Source organism: Colias eurytheme, chromosome 19, assembly GCF_061535395.1.
Source record: "Colias eurytheme isolate Ceu_HAF_F1 chromosome 19, ilColEury1 Martin Lab GWU primary, whole genome shotgun sequence".
Taxonomy (NCBI): Eukaryota; Metazoa; Arthropoda; class Insecta; order Lepidoptera; family Pieridae; genus Colias; species Colias eurytheme.
Window position 1 is genome coordinate 2775490 of NC_142998.1, and position 27563 is coordinate 2803052.

The 27563-nt window shown below is 32.7% G+C and overlaps 3 protein-coding genes and 3 non-coding genes across 6 annotated transcripts in view; 1 reads left to right on the plus strand and 5 right to left on the minus strand.

The window, feature by feature from the left end:
* DIP-gamma (Dpr-interacting protein gamma) overlaps positions 1 to 2024 on the minus strand; it is a 67469-nt gene extending 65445 nt beyond the window's left edge. The window contains exon 1 of the mRNA XM_090113104.1: positions 1927 to 2024. The gene's annotated coding sequence lies outside the window, so the exon portion shown is untranslated. The remainder of the gene's footprint in view (positions 1 to 1926) is intronic.
* A 2031-nt stretch (positions 2025 to 4055) lies between these two features.
* On the minus strand, positions 4056 to 4131 carry TRNAS-GGA (transfer RNA serine (anticodon GGA)). Its single transcript has one exon. It is a non-coding gene; the product is annotated as a tRNA-Ser (tRNA).
* Positions 4132 to 4367: 236 nt separating this feature from the next.
* TRNAS-GGA (transfer RNA serine (anticodon GGA)) lies at positions 4368 to 4443 on the minus strand. Its single transcript has one exon. It is a non-coding gene; the product is annotated as a tRNA-Ser (tRNA).
* Positions 4444 to 5416: 973 nt separating this feature from the next.
* On the plus strand, positions 5417 to 5492 carry TRNAS-GGA (transfer RNA serine (anticodon GGA)). The gene has a single exon. It is a non-coding gene; the product is annotated as a tRNA-Ser (tRNA).
* A 10051-nt stretch (positions 5493 to 15543) lies between these two features.
* On the minus strand, positions 15544 to 16733 carry LOC149900040 (uncharacterized). The gene has a single exon (XM_090113160.1). It carries the CDS (start codon positions 16689 to 16691, stop codon positions 15816 to 15818), a length of 876 nt encoding a protein of 291 aa, XP_089969286.1. The 5' UTR covers positions 16692 to 16733; the 3' UTR covers positions 15544 to 15815.
* Positions 16734 to 24382: 7649 nt separating this feature from the next.
* Positions 24383 to 25789, minus strand: LOC149900041 (uncharacterized). Its single transcript, XM_090113106.1, has one exon. It carries the CDS (start codon positions 25691 to 25693, stop codon positions 24548 to 24550), a length of 1146 nt encoding a protein of 381 aa, XP_089969232.1. The 5' UTR covers positions 25694 to 25789; the 3' UTR covers positions 24383 to 24547.
* Between the last annotated feature and the right edge of the window lie 1774 nt (positions 25790 to 27563).

The window sequence follows — 27563 nt, forward strand, 5'->3', positions numbered from 1 at the left end:
ACATAGTTTCATTTATATCATTAAATCCCTGGGATGTGGTTCCTTTTTGTATAAGAGAAAACCTATCAATTGATAAATGTTAAAAGGAACCACATGCACATTTTCTTAATTATCTAGAAAGTTTAAGAATATTCAGTGCAAATTTATATACACATACTTAAATAAGTAATTTATCAATGAATTTAAATAAAATAAATTTTAATTTTACTTCATCTGACAGAGCTGCAAATGTTTTTGTAAATCCTTTGATATCTCAGAAGTGCGTTTTTGCTGGGTGGTTCCTTTTTGCTTAAATACGGACAATTGAAGTCTAAAAATAAAAATGTAAAGTACAGATCATTGACCTCTGTGCACAATTATCAAATTGAGTTACAAGGCCGTTTATAAATGCAGTCAAATTTCAACTTTGAAAGCTTTCTATTACGAGTTATTGTGTTTTATTACTATCCTATGTGTATGTAAACTAGTATATGTAATTAAAACACAATACAAGATTATTATTACATTCAAAAGAGCAATGATGAATACAGTGAGAAATGGTGAATGGGATGTTTTTAATTAATCATAATGTAATTTTGCTAAATATATATGAATATTTCACTCAATACTATTGAATTGAAGTACCTACCTAAGTAAAAGTTGTATCTACTATGAAAATAGACAATTTTTAGATGCATTTAAAATCTTAAAAAACAGCAAAAATCTTTTTAAAATAAACTATCACTATAAAGTAGTTACCTACTCGTAGAATCTTCTTAAGATCGAACAAAAATTAAAGTAATCTGCACTGATCAGATTATTTTACTAAATAATATTCGTCTTATCTTAAACTGTTTCTCATCTTATATTTTTGACAAAATTTAACATCTTACATGAAATATGAACGTAGAATAGAATCTTGATACTCATTTACATATCCCCTGAGAGCTAGAATGTAGTCAAGGGCTGTTCAAAAAAGGGAGAGAAATAGATTAAAAACATAATTATGCACGATATCTAGATGTTTTGGTTTTATTTATATTGGTAACTTAAAATTTATTTACTTAATAGTGTCATAAATTTAAATTGAGTTCAACGAGATTAAATTTTTCATCGTTAAACAGTCTTTTTTTCTTATAAATAGTTGTATATATGTTAATCATCATTTTCTTATTTAGAAATGACGTCTAGTTTCAAATATTCATAAGTAATAATAATTATATTATTATATTTAACGTTTGACAAGAAATCAATTTTAATTATTATATTACTCTACATTGACTCTACAGAATTGAGAAGTGATTTATTTAATTGACGAACAATAGTAAGATCAGAATTCAATCAAATATGTCTTAAACAAGAATCGTTTCAACTCCAACCTTTGTTAGAAACACAGACAAATTGATCGCAAACAATTAGATCGAACCTCTTTGCTGAAGGACTCATTGTAAACTCTAATATTATTGTTACGAAACATCTTGATTGAACCAATCAAATAATAATTTACTCGAAAACAAAATTAGTCAAACAATTACAACGTTATTTAATTACAAACAAAGGCAAGGGTTTACACGTGTCAATTTACATGTAACAAAATTGTAATTATAAACTTTGTGTAACTTGTAGTGGAATTAAGAAAATTATTTACGATTATGTATTCAGGGACCATAGAATAAATGTTTTTTTTTTTGTATAGTGTATGTAGTCTTTGTGAATTTGTTAACGAATATTTCTTTTTGTTATGCAATGAAGATGTAAATTGTGTACACTGTTATCTGTATAATTTTATATTTATTATTTCAAGTGTAGCCTTTGTATTAAAACCGAAATACAATCCCTTTAATATGTAAATCACGGAAATAAAAAATGCTTTCAATTACACTTATCTGCACAAACATAAAAGAAATGTAGGATAAAACGCAAATAGTAATTATTCTAACCGTATACCAGTTCAATCGTTAATCCTTTATACACTCACAATTAATCTTTCAATCACAAACATCGAAACGTCTACGACACCGTAGCGCGTCACGTCCGCCTCGTAGCCCGACTCGTAGCACACTGAGCGTACCATAGCACACAGCTACGTAGCGAGTAGCGACTATGCTACGAAGCGTTGCATGAAAAGGTTTGTACTCAAACGCTTAAACCCTGCGCCTTTTTCATGAATTCGAGTGTCGCTCCTCACTGTGGTTTGTTTAAGAAAGGAGCCTTTGTAAGTCACATTTTGTAATGGTCAAAGGACTATGGTTATTTTTTACATTTTTCTAAGAGCTTGTAGGTTTTGTGATTATGTCCTATTCGAGTCTGAGCGTGAAAGAAGTTTTGCATTTCAAATTTTTGAGAACGCTGAGTGTTGAGATCTTTATCGAGATAAAATATTCTTGCTTACGTCAGTTTCATTTTTCTCACAAATTATACAGTAAGATAATGGTATTGTAAAGTTAATTTATTTTTTATTTATTTTATTTATGAAGGTACACCAATAGGTAGTGAAATAATACACGTATGTGAACAAAGACTAGTATAAGAATAATATTTCACACATCTGACTATAATTGAACGATATTATTTAAATATATGCTCTATAAATTAAAAGTATTCTCATATTTTATCCAAATTAAAGTAATTTATGCCGAGTTAACATTAACTACAGCATATTACTAAGTTTTTACATAATTTCAATACTTATAAGCTTATCATAGTTTTGACCTTGTTTATAAGTTAATACTTGGGGTGTTAAAGAAAATTCGTATATTTAAGTTAAGCCTCTTAAGTTATGACACGTTATAAAAAGATTACTTGTGAAGAAGCCGACGGCGACCTAAGTGTTTTCCCGCCGCTTATTACTCTTATGAAGGGCTTGCAAACATTTTAATGACGTGTTTCAATTTTTTATGACTGTTTTTTTTATGAAGGTAAGTGATATAATGAAAACGGTAAGATTCATGTTATAATCAATTTGTATAAGTAATATTTACGGATATAGCTTTGACTATACCTTGCTTATTTTTTTTTTTCTGCTGAACCGTTTCTGAATTTGTAACTCTAATATACATAATTTAAAAATGCTCAAATAAGAAGTAAGATCTTCATTCATATACCAGATTCATTGCAATTATAATAAAACCAATGTATATATAATTATTAAAGAAACATATAATGTCTACAAAGCAATTAAAACAGGGTCCTGATTGCATATTTATTATATTATATACATATACATACATATTTCTTTTTTTTTAACTACATTAAAATTTTCTAATTAAATATAGAACAGAACGTGTTATAAATCCTTAACAATTATAAATTCTCTTGAAATAAATATCAAATTTAATTCAACTTCTAAACATCTCAAGGTACTAATTAATCTATACTTAATATTATAAAGCTGAAGAGTTTGTTTGTTTTTTTGTTTGAATGCGCTAATCTCGGGAACTACTGGTCCGATTTGAAAAATTCTTTCGGTGTTAGATAGCTCATTTATCGAGGAAGGCTATAGGCTATATATCATCACGCTACGGCCAACAGGAGTAGAGCCACGGGGGTGAAACCGCGCGGAGCAGCTAGTCGCTTATAAAAAGGTTCACCTCCACCGCTAAGCGTCATCAATTTTAAGGCTTCCGATCACACGAAACCACAGAAGTTTCTTAAGAAATCGGTTTAATGTATATACAATATAATCGTTATCCCATACAACGTTTTTGTATCGATGCCCTTACATGGTGTTAATAGAACATACATAGACCCGTGACTTGACTCTTTGGAAGATGCTCGTCATGTTTATATCAATAGTGGTAAAAATAAACAAGAATAAAATTCATGTTTCGTATAGTTTGGCTTTGGAAATGCATTAATTTATTATATTTATTACGAGGTACTAATAATAATTTGCAATAGTTCAATAGCTTTTAGAAATAACCTATGTCATAAACAAACATATAATGATTCAATAAAATAGTTATGTATAAAATTGAAATATCTTGTTGTAATTCTATCTAGAGTCATTATATTTTTGGTTTTATGGCATTCAAATGCTTTATAAATATAAATTTATAAAGAATAGAAAAAATTCGATCACGAGGCGGGACTCGAACCCGCATCCTTCGCGCCATTCCGGGGCGGATGCCTTACCAACTCAGCCACTCGTGACCCGCCAGAGCAATCGAATTTATTCTATTCTTTCAGTTTTTTTATGTGTCTGAAGGGACACACCGCGCGCCATCTATTGAGATGATTAACAACCATTTCAACCAATATGAAGCACTTTTCAGTGAATACAATATTGTAACGATGGAACACGACCTTTATTGTTGAAATTATATTTTTGGTTTTATGGCATTCAAATGCTTTATAAATATAAATTTATAAAGAATAGAAAAAATTCGATCACGAGGCGGGACTCGAACCCGCATCCTTCGCGCCATTCCGGGGCGGATGCCTTACCAACTCAGCCACTCGTGACCCGCCAGAGCAATCGAATTTATTCTATTCTTTCAGTTTTTTTATGTGTCTGAAGGGACACACCGCGCGCCATCTATTGAGATGATTAACAACCATTTCAACCAATATGAAGCACTTTTCAGTGAATACAATATTGTAACGATGGAACACGACCTTTATTGTTGAAATTATATTTTTGGTTTTATGGCATTCAAATGGCGTGTTCCATCGTTACAATATTGTATTCACTGAAAAGTGCTTCATATTGGTTGAAATGGTTGTTAATCATCTCAATAGATGGCGCGCGGTGTGTCCCTTCAGACACATAAAAAAACTGAAAGAATAGAATAAATTCGATTGCTCTGGCGGGTCACGAGTGGCTGAGTTGGTAAGGCATCCGCCCCGGAATGGCGCGAAGGATGCGGGTTCGAGTCCCGCCTCGTGATTGAATTTTTTCTATTCTTTATAAATTTATATTTATAAAGCATTTGAATGCCATAAAACCAAAAATATAATTTCAACAATAAAGGTCGTGTTCCATCGTTACAATATTGTATTCACTGAAAAGTGCTTCATATTGGTTGAAATGGTTGTTAATCATCTCAATAGATGGCGCGCGGTGTGTCCCTTCAGACACATAAAAAAACTGAAAGAATAGAATAAATTCGATTGCTCTGGCGGGTCACGAGTGGCTGAGTTGGTAAGGCATCCGCCCCGGAATGGCGCGAAGGATGCGGGTTCGAGTCCCGCCTCGTGATCGAATTTTTTCTATTCTTTATAAATTTATATTTATAAAGCATTTGAATGCCATAAAACCAAAAATATAATTTCAACAATAAAGGTCGTGTTCCATCGTTACAATATTGTATTCACTGAAAAGTGCTTCATATTGGTTGAAATGGTTGTTAATCATCTCAATAGATGGCGCGCGGTGTGTCCCTTCAGACACATAAAAAAACTGAAAGAATAGAATAAATTCGATTGCTCTGGCGGGTCACGAGTGGCTGAGTTGGTAAGGCATCCGCCCCGGAATGGCGCGAAGGATGCGGGTTCGAGTCCCGCCTCGTGATCGAATTTTTTCTATTCTTTATAAATTTATATCTAGAGTCATTATAAAAATATAACTAAAACGCATGTCTGTTTATTCTTGCATACAAATATTAGTTTAATATCATAACATCATCTTGCTTTTGATGTTATTAAAATGGAAAACCTGAAAGGACATTTAAATGGGAGCGCAGGGTCCTTATTATGACCTCTTATTTCCAGACAGTTTACGCCTTGAATTGAACTGATTGGCAAATTCATATTTTGATCACCAGCCATGTAATATGCGATACTAATACGGCCCCAGATATTGTTACAGTCTACCCACCTAGTCTTCATCAAACTAACTAATTTATATTATTATTTTCAATAATAATAATAAATATTTCAGGACAAATTTCACACACAGCATTATCTGATTCCATACTAAGCTTTCGCTTGTGTTATGGAAACCAGATGGCTGATAAACATACATATATAATTTTAAATACATACTTACAAAGATAATTAACACCCAGACACAGAACAAACATCTATGTTCATCACACAAGTATTTGACCCGGGTGGGAATCGAACCCACGACCTCTGGCTTGGAAGGCAGGGCACTACCAACCAACCAAGCCAACCGGTCAGTCAATAAAATACGGAATACCACTCCCTTGTGTACAATTCAATAAAACAACTAGCCAATTTTAAAATCCACGAGTTAAGTAATAAAGCAATACTAATGAAATTCATATTTCACATAGGCTTTTAAAAGTCTGATTTTAAATGGAAATTTATTCATTACGAACATGGTTTCATGATACCGTGCGTACATTTTATTACTGTTGTCAATTAGTTTCGCAAACAACGCTATAAAAGAACAGAATTAACGCTATTATAAATTTAATGGTTCGTATAAGAATAAATTAATGTGAGTCATTAATGTATTGTCTGTTTGTATGTATTAGTATGATTGTATCTTGTGTTAACTTGTTAAACAATTGATTTTTTTAAAAGAAAATTGCGTAATTGCTGTAGATTTTTTATACAACATTTTCATATAAAATTTTAGTACACCGAATTTGTTTATTTTTTTACAAAAATAAATGTATGTAAGTAATATAATTGCACCTATAAATTTCCATTTAAAATTACACATTAAAATAAGGACCATTTAATTTTTATATTCAGTCTTTTCTATATTTCTTTTTAATTAGCTCAAATACGAGTAAAACTTTCGAAGGTAAAATAATTATATTTGCAACATATATAATATATTTCATAATAATATTTATATTGTAATGTTAACACGCAAATGAATTCGGGGAAAACAATTTATGTGACTTTGGTTTCTTAGAAATCGTTAATAGCCGAGAAATTTATTATATGAGCTGTTTAATTGTTTTAAGAATCAACTATTAGAAAACAAAAACAACCCAATTAACTTATTTTCTCAATTGTAAAACAACTAGCTACGAAAATAACTCGAAAACTATACAAATCATCGCTACATAGTATAAAACAAAGTCGCTTTCTATGTCCCTATGTATGCTTGAATCTTTAAAACTACGCAACGGATTTTGATGCGGTTTTTTTTAATAGATAAAGTGATTCAAGAGGAAGGTTTTAGTATATAATTTATTATGTTTTAGACAAAGCGAGCGAAGCCACGGGCGGAAAGCTAGTAGTTTATAATGCAATATCATCAAAATATAGAAACAGTATAAATATGTAGATACTACATGCTACTAATATATACCACAATAAGAGACGCCTATGGGAGTATATGCTTTACCTGCAGTGGGAAAGTATATGGGCTGATGATGATGATGATGAAAAATATACTATGTAAAACTGCATTTATTTTTAGAGAACATCATGTCACGTCGTCTACAGAAGAACAATGCATAAACCCAAGGAACCCTGCAAAATACAATCTACGTTATATATATAGGTATAGTACATAGGGTTTGAACAACATAACTGTTATGAAATTACGGCTATATCGTCGCCAATAAAAGCGGCACAAAATAATGAATTTTTTATGTGCCCACGATATAGACGTTCGAGATTAATTATTTTATAAGGGGAATTTCATCACTTTTGTTTGACATTATAAATGGAAAGAGGGGAATATAATGGGATACTTGAACAAACAGTCATAAACGAAGCTTATAATTTATTAGTATCACTTAACAACACTATGAATAATAAACAGGATAAGTTTGAATATTTTGTATAGAAATTTCGAGAATGTTCGATGAGTTATATGAGTGAAAGTATTGCTTCCAATGTCTTGGTTGAGTGAAATATTGAAAGCGTAATTTGTGTTTTCTAACTTCGAAGTGTTGAATATTTTTTGTATATCAATTGATTAATTTTGTGCTGAAGTTTTTACGTATTTTTCAGTTAGATATATTAGGTAATTATTTACGTTTATGTAATGATTCATCAACAACGTCAGAATATAAAAGATATATGTATGTTTCTTCATTATTCGTTTACCATATTAAACTTTAAAACTTGGAGAGCTTTTGACAATCCATAAAGCTCTTCTAAAATCTATTGAAGCCACAAAACCTTATATAAACTCATGTAAACTTAGCTTATCTTTAAGATTACTTCCTTAAAACATTTTTTGTAATTAAATATTTTTCCTAGAGATTTCTTTCATTCTCAAGAAAGACCGCTATCAATAATATTAAACCACGAGTGATGTATAAACCCTATTGTCGAGACGAGCCTTAGCATCGGTCATAAAATATTATAGAAATTTTTCCGTAGAGCGATCGGTTACAAATATCGTCCATTTTATCGTAATACATTTAATTTCTGTCAACAATAACACTATCAATCACTAACTCGTTGCCGTAAACGGTTTTCATATTATATGTATTAGTGGATAAACATATTGAATGTCGGCATTCAATTTTTCTATATATAGACGTTTGTGGCTAAGCAAAATTGAAATGTGTTTGTTATTTCAAAACAATAACAGAGTTATATATTAAATCATATTATAAATTGATCATTTATAGTGCAACTAGCTGTGCCCGGCGGTTTTACCGGTATTTTTAACGGCATTAATTCTCCGATCATGTTGGTCTTGTTAAGATGATAATACCTAGCCTATATGAATTTTTCAAATCCGACCTGTTATTATAGCGCTTTCAAACAAACAAACAAACAATCTCTTCAGCTTTATAATATTACTAGAGGTCCGCCCCGGCTTCGCCCGTGGTACATATTTCGCAATAAAAGGTAGCCTATGTCCTTTCTCGGGTATCAAAATATCTCCATACCAAATTTCATGCAAATTGGTTCAGTAGTTTAGGCGTGATTGAGTAACAGACAGACAGACAGAATTACTTTCGCATTTATAATATTAGTATGGCTAATAAGAAATATTTTTTTCGATTGGAGGTAAGCTATACTTTTGATTTAATTTGGAGACCCTCGTGTCAAAAATAAGATGACGGGACTCTTTGCTCAAACGTTGGTCAATAATTAAATAACGAGTAATAATTATTACACTAACACCGTCTTTATTGTTCCAAAGAGTAACTTCACCATTTATATTACATTACATTACCTGTAGTACCTGTATTCCTTCCTAAGACATATCGAGATTCTCAATAGCTATAGGAGGGTCAGCAAAATAGATGACGGGATTGGACCAGTGTCCTGCGGTCGGTTTGATTTGTGGACGACACTTCGGCCGTCTTGGGTCACCCTCTTAAGTTATCTTCATTCATCATTGCAAGCCTGTTAATGGTAACCTTCTATGATACAAGATGGTAGATGGTGGAGACAAAAATTAGTAGTTAAATTGCGAGTTTTGTGTCTCAGTGCCTCTTTGTAAAAAAAGGTATTTTAAAAGTTTAGAGTAGAATATAGAGCCAAGATCTCTTAATTTTAATTCTTATTAAGTTTGAAAAACAAAGCTATAGGTAAGCTAGCATTTTTAATGTAAAACTACGTGTTGCGTAATATTTTTAGTGTGCAGACTGCAGGTGCTCAAAATATAATATTTTAAGTGTAATATGAATATAAAACAGGAAGCTCAGGAAATTGCTTGATCTTCAGAGCACTATCACAAACGCGTTACCTCGCAATTTAAATAAAATAGAATGTAAAAATGTGATAGTTATGTGTTTTGCAAGGAATAATTACAACGATTTTTGCGAGGATAGAGAGGTTTGTTAAAAATTGTTATTTTTTATTGTAATATAATTTTGTTATTGTAATATTCTATAGATTTAATTTTGTTTAATCCACACACACATAGCATACTAATATTTATCAAGATGACTTGCTATATGTGTGTTTATTACAGTTTCTAAATACCTAATATTTTTCTTGGAATAAACTGTTTATCTATCTATCTATAAATAGATCGAATATAAATATTAAAGACAAAAAGATTAAAACTATTAATACAACTCATTAATCTTACATGGTGCATTTAGATTGGTTTTGAATTTACTATTTTTAACATAATATTATCTTTAGTATGAAACCTCTGTAGCAAATATTGTATACTGATGTCGTTTTAATTATTTTACAAAACATTTTTTTAATAAACTGTTAGTGATTCAACATACTCAATGAAAACCGATAAACAAGAACAACGGTCACGTTCATCACATAACAATATTGTCTCATAAATGTAAGGGTAATTACGCATATGTAAAGTTGGCAGAACTTTGGTCATTAGGACGAGACCATACTCTAAGTGGGGAGAACCCGTTATATCCACCAAACGTGGCCAGGTACGGCCAAATTTATTACTGTAAGTTATGAGCGAATAGCGTTTTTGTGACTGCCTTATAAATAACGCAACAGCTTCGCAATGTTAATGAGCATGCTCGCTCTGAGTGGGATGTTGACTTGGCATGATTCAGAGTTGACTACCACTGTGTGTATCTGTATGTAGGTTTTTGCTATTTACTATTTATAGTAAGTATTTGGAAAATAGCTCTGTAGAGCACTGTCAATACTGCGCCAGCATTTATCGAATAGGTTTAATAGCGTAATACAATAAATGGTCGCTTCATAGTAAGCCTATAAATACGAAAAATATATAGATGTAATTTATTTCACAAGTAAAGTTTCTTCTTATAATTGAATTCGATAAGTACCTTTAATTTTATTTTAAATCAACTTCAGAGTTGCGACACTAATTTCCCTTTATAAAATGAATCGAATCAGTTCGTTACTTGGACCGTTCCTAAATGTCTAGGCGCGCTAACTGCCGAAGTTCCAGCTATTATGTCAAAACAAGTTTCATAGGAGCTTTCGTTACATGTATTTCGCTTTCCCACAAGCCTTTGTAAGCCAGGCCGGTTGGTAAATGGCATACGGTAAGCGAATATAATGTAATTGCAAGAGAAACTGGAGATTTCCTCTCCTGGACTTTAAATGATGTGAAATAGACGCAGGGGACCTCTTTATGTACATATCCTTTAAAGGTATGTGACGTGGACGTGGAGGTATTCTTAAAGAAAATTAACCGTACTCTCCTAGGTAAGCCTACTACATTCCTGCTATCATTATAGTCAGGTCATTACCAGCTTGATGTTATATTGAGAAGATTTTATACCTGATCAATTAATTCATTTCTCATTTCTGTAATGTTATGAACCTCATACTTATGTATGTTATGGTAATACAAGTAAAAGCTGGCGGGTCCAAAAAGGTTGAAAATCTATAAGAGAATCATGGCAAAGAATAAAACTTCCATGAAAATCGCCCAAATTTTAATTATCCTTTAGATATATTATAGATTATCCTTTAGATATATTTAGACACTGATAGACACCAAGATGAATTATTTTTGATGTGATTGTGTACCTGATACTTAATTGAAGGTAAGTTTTAACCAAAGATTGAAAAATTGCCCCTATAAAAAATCCTTCGTTTGCTACGCGTTAAAATAGCGCAAACTTGCAAGGCAAATTAAGTGTTCCTTATTTTTGTTTGCTTTATCCTCATCCAGTGCTTTCATACTTTTTCCATTACCCACTGAGGTTGGGAGTCTGGTGCAGTTTCTTTTTTACTTTTCGCTATTAGTGATCATCTTCTGTCCTATTTTCCTATCCTACTACCTACTATTATTAATTCGAAAGTTTTTGAGGATGTTTCTTGTAATGGAATATTTTGGTTTAGAGATTTATTAGTACATGAGTTACTATTTATTTGAATAGGTATAACGAGGGTGGAGCCGCGGGATAAAGTTGTAGCACTTGGGTAGTAATATAAAAATACGATAGTTTGTAAGAATTTGTGGCCGTATTTTTAACAGCCAATCAGATATGTATGAATTTCGGTACAGAGATGGATAAAACTGTAAATTAGAGAACACGATAATTTTTATTAATGTACTGCGTGTGCGTGAGAGAAACCACAGAATAAAGATATTCATATAAATCTTTTACTTCCTTACATAGGTTCTATATAATATAAACGCCTCTGTAGTTATTATGTAATCGGTTTTCTTGAAGTCTTCTGTAGAATGAGTTAATAAGGGATAATGAGAATTTCTGAGCAAAGTGTAATATCGTTTGCACCCAAAATGAGATCACGATGTTGTTATAGAAACTTATAAGGATCTTACGAAATTGGTATCAATGAGAGCAAGTGAGTTTTTCGTAACCCAGATATTTTTGGCTTAAAATACGAATTTTCTTTAGGAAACTTTGGGGTTATAAGTAAAATATTATGCTAGTAGGTATGTACACAAATAAATAATAAACGATGAAAATAGATAAAAATTTAACGTTGTTCTATTCCCAAAATACAAACAAAATAACAACTATTCATGCTTGAATTAATTTCCAATATAACTTAATTCTATCGAATTCGCGAAAACAGTTTATTGTTAACGTATTTCAGTATCATAAAAACAAATTCATATTTCAACGTACATTTCCTATTCATATTTAGATAGAAATCCATGTTTATACGATGACGGTATTTTTCAGGCGCAACTGCGACGAATCTCGAATCCAATACATCCATATCAAATATTACTGTTGTGCAAACCAAATAAAATATTTACGATTACAACGGAATTGTTGACAGGCGCGGAAACGTTGGCGCCCTCAAAACAATCTCACAGCCCGAGATTTAATACCGTGTCGTTCCCAAAGGAAATATAAATACGGTATTGAAATATCCTATAATGTGTATCGGAATCCATTCCCGGGGTAATATGTAGACGACCAGTATAGGATTGTCCTCCCCGCCCCGCGGTGTCTTGCTAATTTGGATCTAATAGGATGTTTTGTGGGCTTCCCAACGGATCAACTTATATTGGCTAACTCTAAACGTTCAATAGGCAAGCTACTTATGACTATGAATATTTATAACGTATTAGAAGACGCGCTACTGGTTAAGGCTGCGTTGGGGAAAAATTGTATCGCTCTAGTTTAAGATAAGCTTGATAAAGTTGATTGGATCTTGATAATTCACATTTATAAGGAAGATTTTTCCATGTTATAATATAATGATGTTTTCTAAAGTATGCGTTTTGCATAATTTTCAGCATGAGCATATATTTTAAGTCAGAATTTTGATAAAAGTATCTAAGTCTACACTTACGATTATACTATACTGTACACAAGCACTGTCTACAAGCGCCAAATTTAATTGCTAAGGATATTTTACCGCTCTGTTTGGCCAAATGCTCTGCTATTCCCTCAAAAGATGGGGTATTTTTAGACGATTTCCTCCTCGCTAGCAAAAAAAGGTTCTTTTACTAACACGGAGGTTTGTTGTATTTTGTCAAATTTGAATTCGAAGGGAAACAAAATAAATAAAACACAACTATAATTCAATGACGAAGTCTCGGGCGAGGATAATAAATAAATTTGTTTATGTCTCATAGAAGAGAAGTAAATTGGCCTCCGTGGTGTATAAAATACGTAGGGGATAGATATTCAGAAGTTTTAGCCGTTTCTAATTGCCTGAAATTCTTACCAACTAAAACTTTATAGGAGACATAACCAGCCAAAACTTCAAGATATATTCTGTTATTGTTATATTACTAGTGTAATATTATATTAATATCTGTGATTATAGTTTATCTGTCAGTTAAAATTACAAAATATGTGAAATCAGAGATCGCTTTAACTGGTAATATATATTATACACACTAATATATATTATATGATTTAACTTTTAATGTTAGTGTAGAGCTTTGTATGGTTCGATCTTTGTTACACTTTCCCGCAAAAATCTCATAATCAAACCGATTTGGATAAAACTTAGCACTGCTGTAGAAGAGCTCATAAGCTATAGAAATCATTGCTTTTGCCCGTAGGTTGATAGTAAATTATAACTCGTAAAATGCCTACTCTTGTGCTAGTATAGTATAGATATTATAATAGTAGTTTTTGAGTCCTACGATTATAATCTTAAAAATACTGAAGCAGAAAACTTTTCCCAACTTTATACTTAAAGCCGGAATTTTAACATTGAATAAAGGGGTTGCAATACCCACGCGTATCTTAATGCAAATTATAAATGTTTATAAAGAGTTCAATTTAAATTCTAATGCAATAGCTTCCGCTAGGGGGCGTTCTTCGTTAACTGAACGGATAATACGATTCTGCTTTGCTTATTGAAACAATATCATTTTATGTTTATCAATAAAGTGCGTTGAGTATTGTTTGAGAAATTGAGAAAAGATTAACTGGTTAATGGGAATAGATACAGTAAAAATATGTAGATAGTTGTAGTATTTGTCAACATGGAAAATTTGATGATAATGAAACAGTATCAATTGTATTTCTATACATTGTTTAATGTTTATGTAAAACTTTTGGAAAAAGAAAATTATTAAAAAAGAACAAGAAGTTATAACAGGAAAATATTCCTCAATATTTGAGTAATATTGGAAACACAAAATAAATCAAATAATAAATTATAATTATGAATATCCGGGAAGTTCGGTTTAAAAACCAGTCGATAAGATTATCTTTTTCTTACAAGTGTTGTTTATCTATTATTTTTCTATCGTTGCTGCCTATTATGAAATCGTGGGGTGACGAATAATAAATTCAAAATATTGTATATTATAGGCAACGACGTCATATTATAGGTATTATTAAAGATAAAGATTTTTATAAATTTAGTATTGTTTATTTTTTACCCGAATCTTATATATTCAAGGTTACTTGTAACTTATAAATCTGGAGGACAGTGGATGTTTCACCGACCTGGGGCCTTAGACAAAGTAACAATTAAAAAACGATAACGAAGTTAGAAAAGGCAAAAATGTAGGTATAGGATTGACATACGCCGCGTTAGATCACGTGGTCTATCTAATGTCAATCCCATACATTTTTCCTTTTCTAACTTCGTTATCGTTTTTTAATTGTTACTTTGTCTACGGGCCCTGAAGCTACGGTCGATACGATAATATTATCCACATGATCCGCAAATCTAATATATAAAATTCCCGTGTCACAATGCTAGTTACCATACTCCTCCAAAGCGGCTGGACCGTTTCTCATGAAATTTTCTGTGCATATCGGGTATTTTTAAGAAACGGCCAGCATCTATTTTTCATACCCCTAAATGAAAGAGTAAGGCAGAACAATTGAATATACAATATTTATAAAGTAAACATTTATTATAATTTAATTATACCTACGTCGATGGCAGACACTTTTAATATTATCTGATAACAGTATCGATAAAAGTATTGATTTAATCATAACTGACAACATAAAAAAGTAATTTACGCAAATTTTGAGGGTTTTCCCTATAAAAAACAAACTCGTACTGAAGATAATCATCGTAACATCACGTAATACTTACAAATTTATTAATAATACATAATATATTTATATAAAATATATAGTTTCAATACTTGACGTAGGCACTTGATAATCCTAGATAAAAACTGGACGTTGCACAACAAATAGAAATAGGTTCAATGAAAGAAATGGACTTTAATAAAATTAACTGTAAAATATTATTAAGTTTTTTACTGTAAAATATTATAAAGTAATTTAAAAAGGAATTCTACTGCACGAATTTTGACAAGAGAAAAATAGTATTTAGTTATTGAAATATAATGCCACGATGCAAATTATTCTTGGATAAGATAAAACGTAAAAAATATAAAAACTTATTTAGAACACAATCTTTATCAAAAGTTATTTGTAATCCTGTTGACAATCTTGTTTGATAATTCTACAAAACAAACACGAAAACTATGGTCCAAATATAATAAGTATATAATATTTAAAGAATTTTAAAACTGATATTGAATATCAACACACAAACGGATTTTTCAATCCGAATTTATCTTAAGCACAATTTTCTAAGTCTATAAATAAAATTAACTGAATTTATGATCCAATACCTAACTTCTCTAACAAAACACTATCAAACCCTCTAAAATTTTCTTCAAAACTGTCAGTCATACGAGACTGTGCACTGAGATCGTTTTCATAATCTCTATTACTCGCACCTACAGCACTAATTTCATCATCTTCATTATTCAATTCTTCTGCTATAGCTGCGTTAAAATTAGCGACAGGACTATCAACAGTTTCCTTGTTTTCACCATCTATGTTGAGTGCATTACCATTTTTATTTTCTACATTGTTATTGGCATTTGATTCACCCGCACTATTCCCATTGTCTGTGCCATTGTTGTTATTTCCTCCGTCGGCCCCAGCGTCACTGCCATTGTCTCCATTTCCGGTATCAGTACCACCGCCTCCAGCATTGTCACCATTTCCGGTATCTGTACCCTCGCCTCCAGCATTGTCACCGTTTCCGGTATCAGTATCATCGCCTCCAGCATTGTCACCGTTTCCGGTATCAATACCACCACCTCCAGCATTGTCACCGTTTCCGGTATCAGTGCCATCGCCTCCAGCATTGTCACCATTTCCGGTATCTGTACCCTCGCCTCCAGCATTGTCACCATTTCCGGTATCAGTACCACCGCCTCCAGCATTATCACCATTTCCAGTATCATTACCACCATCTCCACCATTGTCACCACCACCCGCGCCATTATCATTTTCATCAGGCGCAGGTTTTACTGTTGTTAAACTATTTCTTAAATCACTCAACTCATTATTCAACCGATTTCTTTGTCCAGCCATCGCGAGGGTTGAGACGAAGAGACAAAAGGACAACAAACTTAGGAATACGATTATTTTGTTGTTTAGCATCCATGCTTTTGTTCTCTCGAAATAATATCGATTCGTCATTTTTGCAGTTACAAATAAAACGCGTTCAATTCAACAAGTATAAAGATACAGTGCTATGTTTTATCTTCACATAGCTTCATAGCTTTATCGACTACTGATAGGTTTTTATCGATAAGCCGTCATTTGAAATTGCGTCATATTTTAATGATAAGAAGGTTTACTTTCATTTTGTGACTGGACAAGGATTTCTTATCGAGGAAATAGATAACAATATAAGATATTATGTTGGTCATTGTTGTATTAATTATTTGTATGTTGTTATAGAACAGCTTGACATTATTTGATCTAGGTTTAAATCTAAAACAAATATAATTGCTTACTGACAATACGTAGATATAATATCCACTTTTAAATGATGCAATATCAACATCAAAGCAGGACTAAACCAATCATTAGAAGGAAACTCCAATGCAAATACAAACAAGGAAGTAACTGATAACTGATAGTAATTACTAGAAGAGAATACTAAGAAAGGATCGTTTATCTTACCTGAATATTATGTTTAATCTTCTCAACAGAATTCGAAAACTGAAAAAACCAATTGAGTAAAATCTAAATAACAATGATACCTAAGCTCTTTTATTACTCTAATCATTATTATTTCGTCAAACTCCACAATTTTAACGTTTACTAGCGGTCGGCCCCGGCTTCGCCCGTGATACATGTTTAAGTTTTCTTTCCATATGAAACATCCTAGTACTTTAATATTATTAAAAATAATTAACAAAATCAGTTCAGCCGTTCCCAAGTTTTGCGATTATCAACATATTTAACGATTTATAGATATAGATTTACCTACCACGATCGTTCAATCAACACACCAACAATCAAATAATGACGCAGCTAAAAAGCGTGTTTAAAATTCCATCCCATCCATCTTGGGTAACAAAACGAGCTGTCGCACACTTGCAATGGCTGTGCCGTACCTTATCTAGCAGAACTCATTGCTTACATCGAACGAGCGACACGAATGCATTTGTCTTGGCCTCCTTGGTAATATACAGGGATGTACACGTACTGTTATAATAGCCTTTGAGAACAGCCTTGGTTCTTATAACTGATCTATATCTTGGGTAGTGTTGTAAATGTTGCAACGGAAGCCTTGATTTCCTTCTGCCGAAATTATAAGTATCGAAATTAATATTTATTTTATAAATGAAAAGTAAATATTATATGGTAGCCATTACTACATACTATAAAATAAAGTAATTTGCTGTTGTCTGTGTGTCCCTATATTATCTACCTAGTTCTACAAAGACATTGGTTCTCGACGAAGCAAGGTTTTAGTATGAATTTTTTATGTAGAATAAGCGGACGAAGCTTCGAGTGGAAAGCTAGTGCAACTATAAGTCATTATTTATGTCTTATAAATTTTAACATTCATATAAATCTTATATATAAAAATGAATCGCAAAATGTGTTGGTAAGCGCATAACTCGAGAACGGCTGAACCGATTTCGATAATTCTTTTTTTATTATATTCCTTGAAGTACGAGGATGGTTTTTATGTAGAGAAAACGTAAATATGTACCACGGGCGAAGCCGGGGCGGACCGCTAGTCTTATATATAAAAATGAATCGCAAAATGTGTTGGTAAGCGCATAACTCGAGAACGGCTGAACCGATTTCAAAAATTCTTTTTTTATTATATTCCTTGAAATACGAGGATGGTTTTTATGTAGAGAAAACGTAAACATGTACCACGGGCGAAGCCGGGGCGGACCGCTAGTCTTCTTATATATAAAAATGAATCGCTAAATGTGTTGGTAAGCGCATAACTCGAGAACGGCTGAACCGATTCCGATAATTCTTTTTTTATTATATTGCTTGAAGTACGAGGATGGTTTTTATGTAGAGAAAACGTAAATATGTACCACGGGCGAAGCCGGGGCGGACCGCTAGTAATTCATAAAATTGATATAAATAGTACAAATAACTATGAATACATTATTTATTCACGGTTAGAAATAGAAACAATCGTTATCAATTATTATGATAAGTAACATCAAACTTTGTCCGGAAACGATATTTTACCGGTGTTTGTGGAAATTTTAGTTTAATTATAAATAGATTTAATCTAATATAGTGACTGACCGGTTGGCTTGGTTGGTAGTGGCCCTGCCTTCCAAGCCAGAGGTCGTGGGTTCGATTCCCACCCGGGGCAAATGTTTGTGTTATAAACATAGATGTTTGCTATGTGTCTGGGTGTTGATTATCTATATAAGTATTTATTTAGGAATTGTATATGTATGTTTATCAGCCATCTGGTTTCCATAATACAAGCGAAAGCTTAGTATGGGATCGGATTGTGCCGTGTGTGAAAGTTGTCCTGAAATATTTATTTATATTTATTTATCTAAAACTAAACTCTACAACATTCTATTAATATTTATGTACTTATTTCTTACAGTAATTTGCTATAACATTTTGTATTTCATCAAAAAGAAGAAGCAATATGTTTAATATTGCTTCTTCTTTTTGATGAAAATATAAAATATAACTTAAGCATGTCCAATCGGCAATCAGTGTTAAAACTAAATCAAAGTGCGTTTGTATGTGTCATGGTACTTATGAGATGCGTATCATAGGATCCATTATTTCTCTCATGAACTTTCAATACAAAATAACAATATTCGTAATAAATTGTATCTTTTATACCTTTTCTTATTTACAACATCGTTCGACCGAGCCATAGTAATATTTATAGAAATAATATATTTTCTTTTATATAGAAAATACAAGCATGTCAGTTCTCGATTGAAGATTACTTACTGGGACATTTCTTTTTATTTATTCAGTTTATTATTCGTTCCCAATGCTTTACAAATATCACTTGGAAATAGTATTTTTCCCTATGAAGTTTAATCAATGGTGGGAAAAAAGTTGTTTGTATTTATACTAGCTTTATCCAGTGGCTTTACGTTGTAAACCTAGTCTATATCTGTACAAATTTCATTTTTATTGGATTTTACGTTAAAAACTACTAACTCGCATTTATAGCAATAGTAGGTGGATACATATACTAGATATCTCATTTCTCTTCTATTACAGACTACATTAATTTTTCCTATTGAGACAGGAAATAAATAAAGTAAATATCGTGACAAATACAAAACATTTTATTAAACAACTCAATAAAACAATTATTTCAAACACGTGAAAAATGTATCCATCAAAGCAATGCATATGGGTGACCATCAAATAGGGCCCTAAAGTTTTAAGCAAACATCAAATTTCAATCGAAGAAATCCGCTGGGAAATCAGTAGATACGTCACAGCTGATTTGTCGTGTCGTCTGTAAATATATTTTATTGATAATGTAAACACGACTGGCCCTTTAATGCTGATTACTTTTCGATGGACAACTCTTTTGATCCGACTGTAAAGAAGGAGAGTAATGCTTTTGTACATAATATGTATGCATGTAATATAAAAAAATGCCTGTAAATGATAAACTAAACTTGATTTGTTGTAATCCTTACTTTCCTTGCTATACTATCCTTACCTAATCCTTCCTACTAGACAAAAGTGTGTTTGTCTTCATATAGCGAAGTCACGGGCATCAGCTAACTTACTATAATTCAAATTACTTAGAAAATGTTTCTTAAATTTACAAATAAAATATTATTACCATCTCCAAAGACAGCACTTTCGATAAAAAGGCGCTCTTAATTATGCATTTGTATTTTGTTTACAATGTGAACATAAAACTGGGTTTTAATATATTATTATTACTTTCAGATTATCATCGAGGGACTTTCTTCTTATTTTTGATAAGATATTTTCTTTAAAAACGTAATTAACGATCAAACTATTAATATTCAATTAAAAGGTAATTCTGCTTTTTGGCATTTGGTTGTAAATATTATAATAATTGAAAAAACTAAATGTAGACGGCAAAATTCATTTAAAATATATTTCAATCAGTTTAAATAATAAAATGCAAAACGTGTCTGGCCCACAGAACGAGACCGGAATTTTAAATGATATTATTTTTAGAGGCCAGCCCCGTTCTTCTAAATCATTTGGTTTTTTTCTGGTTGCATTTGGTTAATTAATTACCACGGTTTATTTAGTAACTAGCTATAATTTTAGAATTATAAATATAAATCTTAGAACTTAGTCTTTTGAACATTGAACTAAGGATTTAAAATATTTTGACTAAAGGATTGACAAATAAAGAATCATTTTTGCTCTATTTTTTTGTTTTAGCTCTACTTTCACTTTTTGATATAAAATCCGTAAAAAATAATGTTCTTCATTTGAGTCAATTGAATATTTTATACGCTATATTCAATAAAAAAAGAGTGTCAGAAGTGAAACTTCTTTGGCAAGATACAAAGATACCAAAATCGTCGCCTTACTCCATGATGTGATGGTATTGCGATGACACAAAATTTTACTCTCAACGCGCCTAAGTCACTTCAAAAACTATTTGAAAGGCACAAACCACATAAACATTTAACATCCACTAAATATCACAGCTTATACGAGTACACATAAATCAGCACAGACCGCCATTACACATTTATAATTCGACAATGTATACACATTAATATTGTGGGTTATTACAGAACCTAATTCCATTCTCAGTGCGGTTTCCTAATTGTCTATTACTCAGCATAATATATTATTCAGATGCGTCAACAACTATTTATTGGTTATTATAATATAAGTAGTTTGCTCAGCAGAGTTCATTCTATCATTCAGTAGTTTACGATCTATATTGTTTTAAGAAATCGGTCATGTCGTTTCGAGTAATTTGCTAACAAACACTGACACGAGAATTTATTTTGCCTATAATAAATTTATCAGACATTACATAAAAAATCTTTTAACGATGCATTCACATCAAATAAGCGAATACTCAATACTCATTCCCCCTCTTTGTCAAATTATTTTTGTGTAAACAAAGTTCGTTGTTCGCGTTCTAAAAGATGCTATGCAATGTTCTAATACTGAACAACACTGAATACGAGTTAAACTTTAAAGTTTACACTAGAAGATCACGAAATAATGCTCTTGCTACTGCCTTAGCTTTAGCTCTATGTTCGTTTAATGTGAATGCACCGTAAGAGATTAACCAAGCTTAAAGCATGTATTTTTCAAGAAAATCGCTAATCGTTTACAATACATTCTACAATACATTTTTAAGTTACACAAACATTTTAAACCAAGCTAAAAATATGCAATTATCTAAAGAACCACTAAACTTCTTTAAGTATAATCCAAAAAAATTTCTACCAAAAAAGATATCTACCAAAAGAAGAATATCAACTACTAAAAACTCTATCAATTACTACTCCACTACTACTTTCAACTACAAAAAATGCTATATAAAAACACAAATCCTCTATAATCATACCGGCTGCGTACACAGAGATGTTGACTCAGACGAAGACTCATACGAAACCGGTTCATTCAACAGATTACATAAATACTACATAATATCTTCATTTCTCAGGCGATGGCTTTTGAAACTGTAGCGTTAATTTTCCCCGTTATACGTTAGTATTGGGAGTAATATTGATTTTGATAAGCGGTTATAGGTATCTTAAATGTTACAGTGAATTTTTTCTTAACATCTCTCAAACGTAAGGAATTCATCGATTGCAGAAAGTTGGAGATAAAAAAGGCTTTCATATTTAGTTTTATAGCATTCAAATGCTTTTTATAGATATAATAGATTGTATAGGCTGCTTTTACGATGTTTTTAATTATTAATTATTATGTACCATGTATATGTATATGTTACAGTCAAAACCCTGAACCAGTCAATATCCTTTTTGACTGATTTTATCTGACAAAATCAGTTAATAAGGTTATTGACCGACACCCTTAGTCAATAACCTTATTGACTAAGGGTGTCGGTCAATAACGGTGAGATAAAATCAGTCAATAAGGATATTAACCGACGCCCTTAGTCAATAACCTTAATAACCGTCAATAAGGATATTGACTGGTTCAGGGTTTTGACTGTAGCATATACAATTAGAATATAACAATAAATAATTAAATTTGCATACCATAATAAGACTATAAGAATAAAAATATACTGCTATTTCTTACTGTATTTTTCCATTACGAGTACATTAAATATACAAGAAATATTTTATTTATAACTCCAAAACTTATTATTAGTTCGAGTGTTTATTTGTACCTTCATCCAGAGTTATAAAAAGTGCTCTCAGCTGTGCTGTCTATGACGCCAAAGTAAGACTTACGCTAAAAGTACACTTTCTTGTTTAGTTTGCGTTAGTTTTTGTCATAAAGACTGGTTACAGAAATAAAGTTCAATTTGATAGACTGGTACAACACTTTACACTAGACAATGTATGGAGTAACATAACATTTAATTGTAATTAATCGATCATCACAAATGTAAAATATTTTTGTGTGTTTTTATAGAAGAGAATATACGATTATACGATTCATAAATAAGGTAGACAGGTTGGAAGAGACAAGACGAAGTTTTTATGCCTAAAGTCTAAACAGAATACGTACACACAATTTATTGAAATTTAATACGTTCTGTGTTTAAATAATTATATAATATGTTACTATTGTACTATTGTATGATATTATCTTTGTTATAACGAAAGATAAGCTTATACTAGATATGTTTAACGAAGCGAAACGAGGACCAGTCCACGAATTTCTAGAGCGATTTATAACTTATAATAACTGTGCAAATTCGACATCTGGTACCTAACGTCTCCATCCTTTTATCTTCACTAAATTATTATTCAAATGATTAGCACGATATACAGATACAACCAGTAGGGAAACTTAATACTACACGCTCGAAATGGCTCACTCACACAAGCAAGCGTGTTTACGAGAATCGTAAGGGTATTATGCCAATTGACAGATATAAGAATACCCTTACGATTCTAGTAAACACGTTTGCTTGTGTGAGTGAACCATATCGAACGTGTTGTATGAAGTTTCCCTACTGGTTATTAGTTAGTTTAAAGCTTTCGAATAGAAAAGTCAAAAAGCACTCAGAAAAAGTATCATCTAAAGTAATTTAATAACGTTTTATAAGTGCTTTAGAGCTGACTCGGCGGATAGATGTTAATTATCTCTGCTAAGTTCTGTTCATTTACAAGTGTTTTGATTAACCGCTCGATTGTCTTAGACTAAAGTATTAAAGGCAATAGTACTTTGGATTGGTTAAATAATCTTGTTTAGGTTTCCACATTTTGATTCAATTCTTTATAAAAAGTTCAAGTCCAAGTTCTTTATAATGTTTCACCACCATGCTCTTCAAATAGATATATTGAGTGAAGTGTGATCGTGCGATCTGCTGCTCAAAACTCATATACCAAGCTATCAAAGCTTGGTATATGAGTTTCATTTTATTGGGAAAGCTTGTTTCGATACCTCATATGTTTTTAAGGGTTTTTTTAGTAAAATAGGTCTTTAGGTGCATTATCCATAATGTTAAAAGTTAGTCCCTTTTCATGTTAAAAGTTAAAATATTGGAAAGATATTGAAGCAGAGCTGTGTATATTCGAAAAAATATGTAGTTACATTTTGTATATTACAACTAGTATGTGTATATCTAGACTGTACGTGTAGGTAAACATGAAAGTTTTAAATATTTGGTTTTAAGTTTGATTGTAGGCAGATGTAGTTCATTTTTATAAAATTACTACGTAGAATATGTTATTTAATTTAATTTAATTTAATTTATTTATTTTTTAATTTATTTATTTATTTCAGGTAACAGACAATAAATTGTACAGACCCATATTATAAATACCTTACAGACTAACATACATATAATAATTTAAAACTAAACTAAATTAATACAAAACTAAGAATATATTAAGCACTACACTATACACAATTCACGGCACTGGCGGTGTCATATTGCGCTGAACGGGCTTTGGCTGGGTGTTGCGAAGCCGCCCGCGAAACCGCCGGAACACAACACCACGGGGCCAGAACTCCTCGCTCATGAAGGTCGACAGCTGCTCGCTCGGTACACGCACAACAAATGAATTAAAATTCAAATTGTTGCGCGGCTCCAGGCGCTGGACCCTCACGATAAACTTGGTCTTCACCCGCACATACTCCACTACATCAGAAGCTTGGGTAGAGTGGTGCAGGCGGGACACGTACAGCTGCGTCGTCGGTATGGCGGGCCGCAGCAGGTGGTTGTTACCGGTCGGGGCGGTACCGCACTTGTTGGAGGAGGGCTTCTTTTTCTTCTTCCTTTTCTCTACCTTTGTAAAGCCTTCCTCATCGAGTGGATGACTATTCGCGCTCGACAAGGGTGCCGCACGGCGCGGGGAGTCCCTGTGCTTAACGGGATCTCCATCTCGGGTGATATCTTGCCGCTTTACGGGAGGCTTGGCGGCAGCGGCCGCGTAGCCAGCCGGTGTCGGGTTGGCTACACGTGGCGGGCTCTCCGGGGGAGGCGCGGGTCGGGCGGGGCGCGGCGTGACGCGGTCGACGGCCGGCGGCGTCGTCAAATTCGCTGACTCAAAAGTCTCACGTTGCGCTCCACGACGTGTGTTCACATTTGAAACCTCCGTTGACCTACATAATGAAATTGAATCGCGCAGGGCGACGACCTCATTACGCAGCTCGTTGATGTTGGATTGGGAAGCTCCAAATTTGAACTCCATCTCCTTTAGGGCCGTCCTTAAAGAAGTGATATCCTTAAGAAGGCGGGTGACGTCGACGTGGTCGAATGTGACGGGAGGCAGCTTACGCAAATCCTTCGCCACGAAAGTCGGCACGTCGTCCGGATCGGTCTCCTTGAACACCTTGATGATGTCCCGTAGACTTCTCTCTCCCTTCTCGTCCCTCCTGCGAGACGGCATCCTGTCGGCCATATTCAATGCCGAAAAGAGAAGTGATTTGGCGTCACGGATCTCTTCCTCCGTAAAATTGCTCGTGCAAATTTGTTCTATGCTAACTTCATCCATGACATCCAGCTGATACTGCAGGAATGCCAGGACTTCATTAGGCACAAGCGTAGCGCTCATTGTTACGAGCGAAAACTTCGATAATAAAAAATATTAATTATTTATTATGCATATTCTGCACAGCGCAATGCGTCCGCTTTGGAGCGCGCATTGCACTAGACTCTGAAGTATGAGTTCTGTTATGAAGTATGATGAATTAGTTACCTATCGGTACAAATTCATGTGAACTAGTTAACCTGGCGAAATCATACTTAATTTTTAATAACCTTCCTCTCTCCCTATACGTTAGCCTTTATCCTTACTTTCAAATGCACTTCACTCCATTAAAATAATCTAATGAATCTGATGTAACTATAAAATAATTTCCGCAGGAAAAGTACAGATCTATTCAATACGATGTAGCAAATATTATTAATTAACCTCTTATGATCGTGCGATCTGCTGCATTCATAGCTTGGTATGTGAGTTTCATTTTATTGGGAAAGCTAAAAGCTTGTTTCGATACCTCATATGTTTTTAAGGATTTTTTTTAAGTAAAATAGGTCTTTAGGTGCATTATCCATAATGAGTGTTGATGAGTATAGTCCCTTTTAATGTTTAAAGTATTGGATAGATATTGAAGCAGAGCTTTTTAAATTTGGATAACACTACCATGTAATTTCATATAACCGACGCTGAAAACTGTTCAAAATACTCGACCCATACCATAAATACCTACACACATTTTATTTTATACAATTTATTTTACAATTTAGCATACATATGATATTTCATAATAATACTCATCAATCGCTATAAACTCATTTAAATCCACGACATAATATATCACCCTATTTTAATATAGGAAGATAAATTGCATGATATTGTAAAAAATGCGTCCATAAGGAAAGTTTTCGTTCACAACCGAAACTATATTACCTAAATCCCCAATCATTACGTAAAGGGCAAAAAACCTACCAACTCCGGTAGTGTCAGTCTAAGAGCTAGTGACTATTATTTCAATTTAAGTTATATTACGAGATTTTGTATTGTTCCATAGATTGCTGTGTATTAAATAAAATGTTTTAATTGGTACATGAATGGAATTCTAAATTGAAGTATTATTGTATCGTAATATAAGTTTAATGTTTCAGTACCGGGCATTGAAAGCGGCACAAAACAGTGGATTTTGCCACCAGTTCACTGCGCTCTAGGAAGCTGTAGTTCGACGTAATCATTTGCATGTCCAATATGCGGGTCCACACAGAGCGAGCAGCCTCGCGAAGTAATAACTGCGTGAAATAGCTTAATCTACGTGGCTTGGCAGAAGAGTGTTCATTTTTTTTTCATAAAATAAATATTATAACAAAAAGTATTCTTATCGGTAGCTCTCACACTATACGTCGTTTAGAAACGTAAAAAGGAGTAGTGACAAATGCTTCGCGGCGGTTGCACTGACGTGAGATATGGTCCTCCCAGATAAGGCTGCGATTGTTAGGGCGTATTCAGAAAGAAAGCTTGAAACTTATAAGCGCTTATCGGCGCTTGTCATGTTCATATATTTTCCTGCGCGGGTTACCAGCACTGACAGGAAAATGACAGGAAAATATATGAACATGACAAGCGCCGATAAGCGCTTATAAGTTTCAAGCTTTCTTTCTGAATACGCCCATACGTATAATGTTTGACCGTCGGACTAATGTCATTTCGCACGTAGCCGTGACGTCATGCTTTGAATGCAGGAAAAAAGATGATTAGGAAATTACATATCACGCAGAAGTTTGAATACATTTCATTAATGATTCTTAAAGTATACTACTTTTTGTTTAGTTGGATTACAGCTATATAAGGGTACCTATATTTAGTGGGCGATTTCATTGTAAATTAACACTAACTGAAGGGTGACAATGTATTCCATTTTTATTTGTTTGCATTTTTTTTGTTATTACAA